The sequence below is a fragment of the Coregonus lavaretus genome, assembly GCF_964263955.1.
Source record: "Coregonus lavaretus genome assembly, chromosome: 21".
NCBI classification, from domain to species: domain Eukaryota; kingdom Metazoa; phylum Chordata; class Actinopteri; order Salmoniformes; family Salmonidae; genus Coregonus; species Coregonus lavaretus.
The window spans coordinates 32406315-32421054 of NC_140008.1; the positions used below are offsets into that span (position 1 = coordinate 32406315).

Consider the following 14740-nt stretch of genomic DNA (forward strand, 5'->3'; position numbering starts at 1 on the left):
ATGGGTATGCTTGTAATCATTAAGAACTGGGGAGTTTTTCAGGATAAAAAAAGAAACAAAATGGAGCTAAGCACAGGCAAAATCCTAGAGGAAAACCTGTTCAGTCTGCTTTCCACCAGACACTGGGAGATGAATTAACATTTCAGCAGGACAATAACCTAAAACACAAGGCCATATCTACACTGGAGTGGCTAACCAAGAAGACAGTGAATGTTCTACTTGAAAATCTATGGCAAGACCTGAAAATGGTTGTCTAGCAATGATCAACAACCAAATTTGACAGAGCTTGAAGAATTTTGAAAAGAATAATGGGCAAATGTTGCACAATCCAGGTGTGGAAAGCTCTTAAAGACTTACCCAGAAAGGCTCACAGCTGTAGTCGCTGCCAAAGGTGCTTCTTCAAAGTATTGACTCAGGGGTGTGAATACTTCTGTAAATGAGATATTTATATATTTACTTTTCAATAAATTTGCAAAATTTTCTAAAACCATGTTTTCACCTTCTCATTATGGGGTATTGTGTGTAGATGGTTGAGAAATAACATATATTTAATCCATTTTGAATTTAGGATGTAACACAACAAATATGGAATAAGTCAAGGGGTATGAATACTTTCTGAAGGCACTGTAGGCCCATGTAGCCTATGTAGGGGACCTTTCAACGCAGTCATCTCGGTTTTCATTTGAAGCATCATTTTATCGTTCACCTGTTTGTAACAATTGTAATTATCCTACTTTGGCAACTTTGCATTTGTAGTCAACGTGTTCTGAAGTTATCCGCAGTCACAGTCAGACAGATAGCCTAAACATCTTGATTCTATGTTTAGCGGAGATCTGTGAATAAAGTGCGGCGGAACGGAAAAACAATAATTTAGTGATGCACTTTGGCTGCTTTGTGAGTGGTCTGGATCACTCGCAGATGTGCGAAGGTTTGCATTTGAGTAATAACTCCCCAATTATATTAACACTACGAAGGCTATGGGAAACGAGGCCCAGGTATACAGTAGATATACCGCTGTTCGTAGTCAAGCCTATATTACTGTTTGACTATAGGGTTCAATTGTAAATTGGTTCAAATAATTGTTTTTGACTATTTCTTTTTACAAAAAGGCTAATCAGTCTGACACAATTTGACAATGTCAGAGTTTCTGAAAATATCAATATTGTTAATATCATAGATTAACCATGTAAAAGGAAAACACAAGGCTAAACTGTGGTATGTCTGGTGTAGGACTATGTCCAACTGCACCTGTTGAACAAGTTAAAAAAATCCCTCCCTGCCTAAATTATATTTCAAAGGATATAGCCTACAAAGTGCAGATTATTGGCACTCGTGGTTATATAGGCTATGCTACGTACCCTATACACAATAGTGCATATTTGAATTATTAATAGGGGCAGTATTGGTTCATTTCACGCCTCTAGCAGTAATTGTATGGTTTGAGTGTATGCGACAGGTCCTACACCACAACGCCTGCCAACAATCACAGCCTCTGCACAAATCCCAATTTGCACTTTGCATGATTCTAACCTTATTACTATTTTCCCAAATTCATAAGCTTTGAAAACGCACATGTTGACAACCCACCGTCTATCAAAGCATCACTTTGACACCCAGACATCACCACGGGGCAAGATTAAGGATCCAACCAATGATAATTAAGGGAGGATACTCAAATGCGTAAAATACACCACCCATCCGGCCTCTCTGTTTGTGCAACTGTGCGGGTAAAAGCGTGCGCGTAATAGCCCAAGCCAACCACGCCACCATCCAAGAGCCAACCATGTCACCTCGCGGGTCTCGTGCGCATAATTACTGTAGAAGTGTTTGTATTGTTTGGGATAAAAACGATCTGATGATATTCGTGTTAAGAGAGTGACGCAAGTGGCGTAGTAATGAGAGTGCGGAGGAGAGTGTAAGTGTTACCTCATTTTGATAATGACTAAGATATCGCAGCCATTACATCAGTTGGAAAATGCAGCAGCGATTAAAGAGGGCCTACACGGTTGGTTCCTCGAGGCAACGAGAACAAACCAGCCCTCTGAAGCCCGTCTGTTCTGTTCTGGGTAATGTGTGTCATGGCAATGAAAGGCCTGAACATCTTCGTTTAATTTTTAACACCCATTCCCTTCGCCTACTCCAATCAACCAACCAACCGCTTGGTATTCTCAACAATAAGTGCTCAAGAAAATAGTCTAGGCTCCCATACCTTTATCAAAAGCTGCATGGACGGAATTGCCAAGGTTATAAATCAGGTAATACTCAGAATATCTCTGGGGATATTGTAATTGGTATCAATATGTTTGGCCTACAATGCCCCATGTGTGCAGCTGATTTCATATGCGTGTTCTGCCTATAGAGTGTAATATATTTATCAAAATAATAACACTAAATCAACAAAGCATGACTACTTGAGCCATGCAAATGTTGAATGTACAGTTTGATCTTTGAAGTTGTTGTTTTTTACCACATGGGGAACTTCGGCTGGTTAATTTTATTCTGCGAGCTTTAAATCTATAATCCTAGTTGCTACATATAAATGGATGATACATAGGCAACCCATTGATTCTTGAAGAATATAACTTATAAATGCCTCATGAGCTTAGGTTAACTGTCGTACCCCAACAGAACCCAAAATACACGTTTGTTTTACTCCAATGTTTGTAAACAAATTAAATGTATACAAACACTGTATAGCCTCAAAACATGGTTAAAACTATAATTTTGATATAACGGATGGCCAGTCCTTGCATCCTTTGCTTTCTGTATGAATTTGAGAGTGGTTACATTTCTCTAGGCCCATCCCTCAGCTTTTTACCAAAACACAGGCGGGGTATCCACTGTGTTATTGTTTCAATTAAGGATTCTAGCTTTAAGTATTTTGTCTGCATGACACACTCACGGACAGTGATTTTCATCTCAAATTATTGTGAAAATTGGGAGGCCTATTTTTTTTTTTTTATTAAAAATGCACAAAAATATGATTTTTAATCAACATTGATTTATATTTTAGTTAGGTCAGCATAAGTGGTTGACTTTATGATTTCTTGCTATTTGTTGTAAATGTTGAATATTTTTGTCAATGTTGGGATAATCTGAAACGATCCGACATGAGAACGGGGGCCACGGCTATAGTCATATGAATATGAGGGGCAACTGCCTATTAATTCACATAGCGGTTGAATGGCTTATTATTAATGAATTGGAATGGCGCACCCATCCTTTGCCCAGAGCAATAAATAAATAATGTTTAGAATCCATGCATACGATAAAATGCCTCCTTACTGGTGCTAAATTGGACATTTGTGCAATACTGTTGATGAGCAGACAGCTCATGTAAAAGCAGATCATATTTAGTCAAGTTCATTTGTTTTCCATGAACGATTACCAAATTACCAATCAGTCCTAAAGTAAAAAAAAAGAAACAATGATTTTGTGCATCGTGCAATTCGATGGCATTTAGGCTAATTGTTCCTAATAGCCTGCCCCCTCCCCCCCCCCCCCACCCCTTCCCCCAATAGCCTAAATTATACGAAAAATAACATGTATAGCCTAATACTAGCCTAACTCATCAAAATGTTGCAATATCAATAATGATGGTGTGCATCAATACAAATCTGATTTGCCATACAGTGTTCGTGTGAATACCTCCTTGGTCCCTCAACTGGGGGAGCATACATTGTTTTATCTGTTTGTTAGCTTTTAATTAGGCAATCTAATGGTGGACCACTGAACTATCCCGCTTTTCTATCCTCAAATGGGAAGAACGTCTGACGCTTCTTGTGTTTACATGCTCTGCAGTCTCTGTTGTGAACACCAATTAATACATATGCAAATAACGCTGCAGGAAATATGAGAACAAATTATTTGTTTATGGGACACATAATCCCTATATTTGAGGCATCGTCAATTTATATTTATTTTCGTTCTTTTTTCAAGAGCTACGTTTTGTTTTACAGTTTACATTTCATTGGGACAATCACTTATAGCCTAATAAAGACAATAGTCCAGGTTATTTTCTTATTTCATTGCTAAACTGCGAGGGAACTGCAATTGGGCAAAACCTACGTAAATCAGCCTAGTGTTCCCTTGTCACTGTTGAGACCAGCAAAGGTCAACTTGGCTGGAACAGGATTTTAATAACACAGAAATCAGCAAACGATTCACCAATTAGGGAAGCCCAAACAAACGTGCCCCAAGGCGCTTCTATCGGAGAGTCAATTCACTTGAATGCGCCCCCTCGCCACTATTCTCCAGGGGGCGTGATTATACTTTTAAAAAATACTATTCTAATGTTCATTTAATTATAGTCCTACGTTATATATATATTTTTTTAGCTCTGTCACCGATAGCAAACATACACGTTGTCCCAGATAGAAAATGATAAGAGTATGCAAGACCCGAGACAGGCGCAAAAGGCCTACAATCCAGCTGATAAATGTTTTTAAGAGGAAAAATGGCTTTGATATTTTGCACAGGTTTATATCTTGTTGTAAATCACTGCCCTCTCTGGCCCTAATAAGTAAAACGTTTTCGCTTATTAGTCTACCACTAGCATTAAGGCCTATCTGAGTCTGGTTTGAGTAGGCCTAGCCTAAATATTGTCATTTTTTCTTCAAGACGATTTAATAAATGTTCCGTTTTCACTTTTAAATCAACGGATAATGCCAAAATATGGACAACGAACAATATAACATTTCCAGTGAAATGTTGTTTGTTTACTATTTTTTTCTTTAGTTTTAATGTGAGTGGACTTTTTAATCTCTCACGCTGAGAAGCCTCGCGCTTGCTGTCTGTCCGGTGCGCTTGTCTCGAGCGTTGTGCTCCCATAGAACAGCTGCTGCGCGAAGACCACCTTCCCGATTCCCATGGTACCAACCCAGCATCTAATCAAACCATTAATTCTCACCATCACATAGAGAGAGCTGCCTGCTGCATATGCATATAGGCGACGGAGGGTAGGCGACAGTTCTCGACAAATTAATGCGGTCACATGATAAAGTGAAAAGTAGCCTAAAGAAAGTCCCTTATGCATTGCCAATTCACATACATAGCCTCATGTTCGATTAAATAAACATGTAGGCCTAGTCCTAACTTTGAATCTATAGGTGATTTTAAATCTATAGGAAATACATTTATTTAGGAAATATATCAATTGTAAAACTTTAAATCCGGGGATTCGAGATGAAGATTTCAGATGAAAGGCTAAATCCCCCAAAAATGTGACGTCTGATAATTGGTTATGTAGGCTACTTAAATTTTTAAAAATTAAAATAGGCCTATTATCTTTATAATTCGTGCTACAGAGGTTATTTCAGGAGCAATCGCTTTGGACTTGTATGCTAGGCCTCTTTTAACCTAATTAACTGCACATTATCAGAATGTAAACAAATATTTTTATTGGTATGTCGTATTAACCTTATAGGCCTTAAGCTTTCAGCCTGCAGAAATATTAATGCCACATGGCGTTTTGAATGTTTGGATGACAATGAAGTTCGAAGTTTAGTCTGGCTGCCCCGGACATCTTTCCCATAGAAGTATCCGAGAAGAATCATTTTAGTATCATTCCGTCTTTATTCAACCCTTTCTCTCCATCTAATAAACTTTATAAGTTTATTCGCTAGTATAAGTGTATTTGTACAAAAAAAACTAACAAACATTCAATCAGACATATGAACAGTCCTTTTTCTGTCATGGCCTCGACTCGATGCTGCAGACAGTTCGTGGTTAGGCCTACGTCAATACTGGCTCTCCGTCATATTCAATATTACCTCCTTTTACTTCTTCTGTAAAGTTGTCTTTTATATATTGTCTTTTTCAAATGTATTTTTCATCGTTCGTTCAGCGCAGTTAGTCACATCACATGTGGACCAGGTTAAAACTGTTTTTATGGAATCGTCTTGTTGTTGTTTCTACCGCTGATGCTGCGTGCCGGGCATGGGGTTACCCAGCGGGTTCAATGCCGGTTGGCCCCCCGGCCCAAGGCCATGGATGAGTACTCTCGGGACAAGAGGCCTCTGGAGACCGGGATGTGGTTGCTGCGGAGTCCGGTACATACTGCTGTACATTGCTGCGGCCGCGGCGGCTGCTGTTGTGCTGTCCATTGTGCCCAACAAGCTCGGGTGGTAGAAATAGGGCGACGGGAACATTCTTTGTAAGGCGGAATAATTTCCGGCTTCAGCCAGTAGCTCTAATCCGACCGCTGTCTGTCTTTTCCACTTGGTCCTGAAATCAGATCAAAATACAACAAATCAATTATTTAACTGGTTCAGACTCTGAGAATTCCCCAAACGGACCCTTAATTGGTGAGGTCTAATTATTTGCAGCATGAATCGGTGGTTATGCCTTTAATTAGCCTAGGAAAGGACACATCCAAGAAAAGTTAGGCTACTTCAAGTGCACAGTGCAGTGCCTATATTTAGTTGATAAGATTATAGATTAATTTCAGATCATTACTCCCTCACTTGATCCTTCTCGCTAGGCCTCACCAAGTGCACTGTAAACATTGGCAGGCTAACTTTAAGATGGTAGGCTATAGCCTATTTAGGCCTATACAATAATTTATAAAAACGTAGGCGTTGTATTAATATTGGCTATATTGAAGGAGAAAGAAAACTGCAGGATTTTAAAATGATTGCAGTCATACCATATTTTGTCATTATATTGGGTTGTGTCTGTATTTTTTTGGCTACTATGTCGGCGCCGGCGCTGTTAACACTAATCTTGGCTGACATTTGGGGATTCTTAACAATGATGCCGGAGAGGCAAATTGTGCATTGTCAACATCATGTAGCGATTGTTCAGACAGACTTTTATAACCCAAGATTGATGTGTATTTCAATAACCAATACCATGTAATAAAACTGTGTGGGTTAATCTTGTAAATAAATATCCTTATGTGTCTGGGTCCATGGCAACCATTTTGATTAGACCTGTTTAACTATTCCTCTTGATCTGTTCTAAAGTTATTCTATTGTACTGTATTCTATTCTATTCGATTCTATCTGTTCAGTAGTCCTAATTGTCTGAAATCCATGCACGTTATGGGCCTGCATTTAAAGACAACAAAAGCCTAATACAAAAAAATACACTTAACTGCACATCAACCACAGGCCAACTCCTATTAATTATATTCCAGTCTAACGAAATTAAGTAAAAGACAGCACATGCATCCACCTTATATAGTATTATTATAGGCTTACATTACTACAATTATTAAAATGGTATAACATTAATATTAGTAGGCTATATTCATGTAAATAACATCACCACCAATAAAACGAGTGTAATAATAAAAACATAAACTAATAATAATAGCCTAATAATAATAGAGATGATTAAAAAACAAAAACATTGTGAAGATAATGATGTTCTATAATAGGTGTGACATACCGTCGGTTTTGGTACCAGGTTTTCACCTGTGTGTCGGTCAGGTTGAGTGCTGCCGCGAGGTCCATGCGATCCTGCACACTGAGGTATTTTTGGCGCTCGAAGCTTCGCTCGAGTTGGTTGAGTTGATGGTCTGAAAAGGCCGTCCGTGCTTTACGAGGTTTTTTTGACCGTGATTGAGGACTATCTCTGCTACTTGAAATTTCCCGTTCATGCTCTTCTTTTGTTCCTGAATGGGAAAAAGAATAAGTGGATAATAATTTCAATTTTTATATAGGCCTAATTTAAGCCTTTATGGTTCAATGGGTCAATGAAAATAAATTAGCAACAAATAAATGTCCTATTAGTTCTGAGCCAAAATAAGGTCAAAATATGTATGAAAAATTGAAATCAATTGAAATAAACAGTTGGTTTAAAACTTTGAACCTCTTACAATACTATTTTATAAAGCTGAGCAATCGAGTTGAAACTGAAGCACTTCATTTGTCAGACAGCCAGCAAAAAAAAATAATCTACGGCACAATAAGAAATCCGGACTGTATTTGTCAACTTAAGTTTTTAGCAGTAAAACTGGGAAATCGATATGTCAATCCATCTCTATTTGTAGCAGTTTCTGCAGTGCTCGTGATCCGCCCTCTAGGAAGAACAATAATCTCTCTAATTGACACACAAGGGAGGCTAGCGCACCGGGAACATCTCGCGCCAGCCTTACATCTGTTTTCGATTCTGTTATGCTAATAAAAAAGGGCAACTGAAAATCAACCCTTTAATATCATTGTCTAATAAGACAGCCTTTGAAAGATATACACAACGTGGTCTACATTCAAGGCAGTTAGCCTATATTGTACACTGTGTTTTAGCTTTAAAATAATTATACCAACCTAAAAAGCCTACTAAATAGCATTATAATGTGACTTTGAATTTCCATGTGCGTAAAATATATATTACAAATAAAAGTATTCTTCTTCTTGTTACTATTACTGTTGAACTATTAGGCATATTGGCGCAATTGGCCTATTCAATTTAATGGTTATCTTCCAATAAAATATTTATGTAGGCTAGGCTACTATCAACTTTTTTAGGCAAAGACAATTCAACACAAATAGGCTTTGTATGTGAGGTTTGTATGTATTTTGCACAACATTAGCCTACTATGACAGCCTACCCAATAAAAAGCACGTTTTTAGGTACACTGAAAACCTCACTTATGTCATCCAATAACTAAACCATAAAAAAGCATACAAAACATTTCTATATAGGCCTAAGTGTAACCTAAATATTCGCTTACCGTTGCATTTCATTTCCATATCGTCTCTTTTGTCCAACTTGCTCCTGTTTTCATCTTGTTCCAACTTCGGCCTGAAGCCGTCCCCACCGTCCCTGGCATTCTCTGGTTTGGGGGTGTGATGGGGTGACGGTACGCTGGTGCTGTAAGGTGCGCACGCTGCCAGGGGTTTGCTGTCGCCTAAAATGTCTTTGATTAAAAACGAAGAGGTGGCAGTCCTGGGGGCACAGCCGGCCCCGGCCCCGGCCCCTAGCTGCTGCGGTTGGGGCGATAGCTGCAAACGCCCTGGTTGGTTGTGGTGGTGGTGGTGGTGGTGCGGTAGGCTGTCTTGGAGCAGATGCGGCTCGGCGTGCTCCATGGTGACCGAGATGGGGGAAGAGGGGGCCGTTCCCACCGTGTCTATGTCCGAACATGAAGGTGACGGGGTGGCCTGGCTCCGGCTGAAATCCGCTGTCCTGCTGTCACCGAGGCGGAAATCTCCGTTCATTAGCGCAGTGTTAACAGAATTAGTAGCGTTGGATAAAATAGTGTCTATTCCAAAGTTCGATCCGCTGGAGGATTCCATAGTAAGAAAAGGAAATAAATACGGTGATTTAGGTCTTCATAACAACATTAAGTTTTATCCTCCATACAATTAAAAACTAAACGAAAACTATAAGACAACACGAACAGAGGCACATGTACTCCTAAAAGTCAAACGAATTTAAGAGTTGAAATTGTCAGGAAAATAAACAAAACCGAAATCCACGTTTTATATTTCTTTAAAACGCTAAGAAAAAATATGGTCCAATAATATGTTGTTACATTCAATAGTAAATCTGGAGACCAGTGGGTCTGTCTGTGTAGTCCACGTCCTTTTGTTATGGGTATTGAACTTTCTCTCAAAGTTGTGGTGTGGAGATTCGTACGGCTAACTCCTCGACATCACGCTCCCCTTTTGCTTGTAATCGTTCTAGTGTTGCTCTACAATTACTTCCTATACTGACGTCACGGCCCACGGTGAGGGGAACTAATATTTTCTACTTTATCATAACACTCTCCGCGTTTTTCTCTTCCTCTCCTGTCATTGGTTACAGGGTGACGCCCCCCGCACCTCACCAATCAGGGAGTTGTTTCTTTATCTTGACAATCTCGAGCCAGCCATTGAATTCTGGATGATCTTTTGAGCCATGCGTATTCGACTATGCCTTGACATAATCCTTTTTCATGTAAGCAGAAAAATAAAAACCGAAATTGCTATGTTTAAAATGGAGTGATGAATAGAAAGGAAATAAAATGCAGCACTGGAAATTCACTTGCATTAGTATGTGTTGTTATACACTATTTGTTTTATGCACGAGTTGATTTGTTTTTATCAACAACAACAAAAAATCTAACTTAAAACAATGTACTATATTTTTTTCCAGCTACACAATTGCAAAATACAAGAATGTCTACAACCCTATCGAAATAACATAGCTAATGCAATATGTGTCTGCTAAATAACATGCATGACATGTCTAACATGTTAATGGTTTATTTCCGTGATATGGAATGCATGAGACAGGCTCATAGAATCTCACACTCTTAGACAAAAAGGTTATAGATAGAACCAAAAAGCGTTATATTTCTTGCTTCATATATGACACCCCTAAAGGCTCTATATGCTGTAGAACCCTTTTGTAGGGTTCTTTGATAAGAACCCCAGGGGTTCTTCTTCACTGAACCAAAATTGGATCCATATAGAACCCTTGGGTTCAATATAGGGTTCTATATGGAACCAATTTCGGTTCTATATTGAACCTTAAGGGGTGCCATATATGAAGCAAGCATTTAACTATTTTAATATAGCTCATATAACTCTAACTATTTTCTAAGAGTGTAGAATGCATGGTTGTATTTTTTGTGTCAGGCCTTTCTAACAGTATAGCTTATAACTTGAGGGAAATTGTGGAGTGAATATTGTGCATTTGCCTAGCCACATATTGGTGTAGACTATTTTCCAGATAAAATGTAATCTTATTTAATCAATTGTGAATTGTATTGCTAAGTTTTCTATAATCACAAACCATACACCTAACCTATTATATGTATTATACCAGTGGTAACACATTGCAGGGATGTGAATGGAGACCGAGAGATAGTGATAAGACCTAGCGCGGTACATATGTTGGTAAATGGGAGGAGTGGTAACTGTCATGACAGCACACAGTTATCCACTCTAATTAGTACAGTAATTATGAGGCGCTAATGAACGATCAAAGGTATTAGAATTTCACTACTTTCTGATGTGGAATTGAAGGACAGAGCGAGAACGTTATATATTCCTTTCTGAAATTAGTTGCCTCGACAGAATGGCATGCTGTGCGTACATGCTCTATATATTTTCTAGTCGGTTCTATTGTGTTCCATTTGTGCTCTAAAATATTCCTGAAATTCTTATTCTGGTATTTTTCCTGCTAGAGCAACACGTTACACCTGGGTCTGACGACGAGATGTCAATATTGGCATTTTTTCGCCTGCAGATTCTCTCTCTCTCTCTCTCTCTCTCTCTCTCTCTCTCTCTCTCTCTCTCTCTCTCTCTCTCTCTCTCTCTCTCTATCTCTCGCTCTCTCTCTGTAGCAGGTTTGTAGTGTGGTGATGGTGGTGGTGTTTTCCCGAGCTGGCTGCGGTGGTACCAGACCGGTTAAACACTATTCTGCAACTGACCACGCTGAGATTTGGTGCTCGGGTAGGGTTCCACTAACAGACCGGCGTGGGATTCATCATTAGGTTGGTAGTGCTTTGATATTTGTTCTCTGACTTCAAATTACATGCATTGATAACGAGAACATTCATTTTATTTTATTATGTTTATTTGGATATAGACATTTTAAACCATAATATTATTATAACTTTGTTAGTAGGCCTACATTCGAACCTAAAATGTGATTTGTTGTGTGTTTGGGTTAACAACGATAGGGAGAGTTCATGGGCCTAATTTAAAAACTATCTAACACGTATAAATTACACTGTTACAAATATTAATAATTACAAAAAATATATATATTAATGTATTTCTTAATGAATTATTAATATCATACATTTATTCATTTCATCCATGAAACGGCTTAAACTTTGGGGGAGTTGATGAATTGCTCGGTTTATGAATATTATCGACAACTGCAACGAAGCTGCTCGATGGAACTCAGCTAATGTTGTTCACTGACACAAACAGGATATCGACAAAATGGATATCGTTGGAAAATAAGCTCTCGTTAACATTTTCAATATTTGTAGCCATTTCTATCCAATCCAAGTGCCATACAGGCTACGTATTCTGTATTGCTGTATTCAGTTTCTCGGTAGGCCTATATGCTATTTTGTTGCTGGCTATAGCATATATTTTGAAATGATTTACATTTAACAACAATAAGATAATGTTGCATAGGTGGAATTAACAATGATTTACCATGACAGGGTTACGAGATTTATCAAATAAAATGGAAATATGTAGAAAGTAAAATGTAATATTTACAACGATTTTGATGAAATACAATATCGATAGTGATTCCTTGAGAAGGGGGGGCTCTTTTGGAATGCGCTCCTCTCAAGCGCCAAAGACAGTACAGGCTTGATAAAACGAATTCTCGTCACAAGGCGGCGACAAAGATACCAGATTATTATGCACAATAGGCTAATAATGCCTCGTTTTGTAGCCCAATAAAGGTTGGCTATATGTCAGGTGGATTTCTAATTTATAAAATAATGAATAAAATATGATCATTAACGAAACTTTTATGTTAGGATTTGTCGATGTCCACAGAAATGCTGGCCCGTGTTGTGTGTCAAGTTGGCTGGATGTCCTTTGGGTGGTGGACCATTCTTGATACACACGGGAAACTGTTGAGCCTGAAAAACCCAGCAGCGTTGCAGCTCTTGACACAAACCAGTGTGCCTGGCACCTACTACCATATCCCATTCAAAGGCACTTAAATGTTGTGTCTTGCCCATTCATCCTCTGAATGGCATACATTCACAATCCATGACTCAATTGTCTCAAGGCTTAAAAATCCTCTTGAACATGTCTCCCCACCTTCATCTACACTGATTGAAGTGGATTTAACAAGTGACATCAATAAGGGATCATAGCTTTCACCTGGATTCACCTGGTCAAACTATGTTATGGAAAAAGCAGGTGTTCTTAATGTTTTGTATACTCAATGTATAGGATAAAAGTGAAAAAACAAACAAGAACATTATTATTAGCCTAAATAAATTGTAACTTGTTCAAGTTTAACTTGATTTGAGTATATAAGTAAGTCCAAAATGGATAACATTATGTCAAACACAAGGTTTTGTTGTGGTGTGTATTGATTTAGGCAACAGTTTTAGAATACGAATGATCTAGAACACATAGGCCTAGTTCATGGGTTTTCATGTAGCCTATTTAAGTCAACAACGGTGTGGGAGAAGAACAATCCATAAGCAATTTATTGTTCTATTTAGCTTTCCTTCTCTAGTACAAATCACTACAGACGATGAAAGCGATGGTAAAACATGTCAGTCAATCTGTTGAAGGGAACATTGCATGTTCATTAACAGCCAACTAATTGAAATGGCAACAATCAATCGCTTTATTAGGTTTAAGGGCGCTGCAGGAACAAATAAATTGAATGCTACCAGTTAGGGTATCATCTTATTAGCCTCGGCTGATGGTCGATGATGGGACAGTGAAATAGTAGTTTGCACCATATTGATTATTTCGCTGCTCTGCGTCGAAGCTGTCACTCCAGTCCACTGCCGATCTGACGTCTTTTGCTTTGGCCAGTTGCAGCATTCATTTGGAGACAAGCCACATTAGGGTGTCAATCACTCCAGGCAAGCAAGGCCAACCAAAGCCGGGCCAACTAACTAAAACAAACATTTTAATTGCATTATCTGAACCTTCAGACTTTCATAGTGCCGAATATAGGTATTTTTTTTATAACAGTATGTTGTGAATATTGCTTAAAACTCAAACAATCTCCAAAAATGTTGGTTGACGTTTTGACTGCACAATCTTTAAAATGTCCTCCTGTTCAGTAGTCATTTAAAGTATAGGCACACTAGCCTTAAAATGTATAATTTGAGTACAACCTTCATATAACCGTTTTACCATATGATAATCCACAATGTTTCGTTATCATTGTTGAGAGGGTTTACATTTCCCCAGCCCCCTCAGTAGTCTATACCAAACAAAGTGGCAGGGTCAGACAGTTGAAATGACAATTGTTGCCTTTAACCATATACATGACAGAAGAGTATAGGCCGCTGAAGTATAGAAAATGACGTATACATTAGGTGATATTATGTATCTATTCTGTTGACTCACTTCCAGTTGATCAACATCCAGTCAACAAATATCACACTTTACATGTAGGTACAAATGACAAATTATGCATTTAACCATTTGCATTACAGTAGAGGATAGGCTATTGAGGTAGAAAAGTACAATTATTTTTTATCAGTCAGTGCTCCATTCAAAACATCCAATATTTCTGCTTCAACCCTCCAGTATAAATTAGCTCAAATTGAGATGCCAAATAGACCTACTCATCAAATTGACTCTTTCACCTTTTTCCCACACATTTTATTAAAAATGGAACTCCACCAGCTAATTATATATATATATATATATATATATATAGATATGGGACATTATCAATTAATTAGACAAATTAATATAAATGAAATTGTAGTCTCCCAAAATAAGTGAAATGGATCAGAATTCTTACAATCTTTCAGTTAGTCCATGACCAGGGTGACATTTTATAGGCCGATACTGATTCAAGTTTTACACAATTTTCTGTCAAATTATTATTCTTTTTAAAAAAGTTGCCAGGTTATATGATTTCCTGTATAATTTGTTGATTTTTCTCTCAGCAGCACACACATACAATACGTTAATTTACAAGTCGTCTTACATTTTTATATGGGGTGTAAAGATACTGTTAAAATAAGGTTTTGAAATAAACATATATATATATATATATATATATATATATATATATATACAGTTGAAGTCGGAAGTTTACATACACCTTAGCCAAATACATTTAAACTCAG

General features: G+C 38.0%; 1 protein-coding gene across 1 annotated transcript; it reads right to left on the minus strand.

The window, feature by feature from the left end:
- Nucleotides 1-5558: 5558 nt before the first annotated feature.
- Nucleotides 5559-9657, minus strand: LOC311148835 (barH-like 2 homeobox protein). The gene is made up of 3 exons (XM_084185830.1): nt 8678-9657; nt 7393-7618; nt 5559-6225 (listed from the first exon to the last, which is right to left on the minus strand). Exons 1-3 carry the CDS (start codon nt 9237-9239, stop codon nt 5913-5915), a joined length of 1101 nt encoding a protein of 366 aa, XP_084041956.1. The 5' UTR covers nt 9240-9657; the 3' UTR covers nt 5559-5912.
- Nucleotides 9658-14740: the final 5083 nt, after the last annotated feature.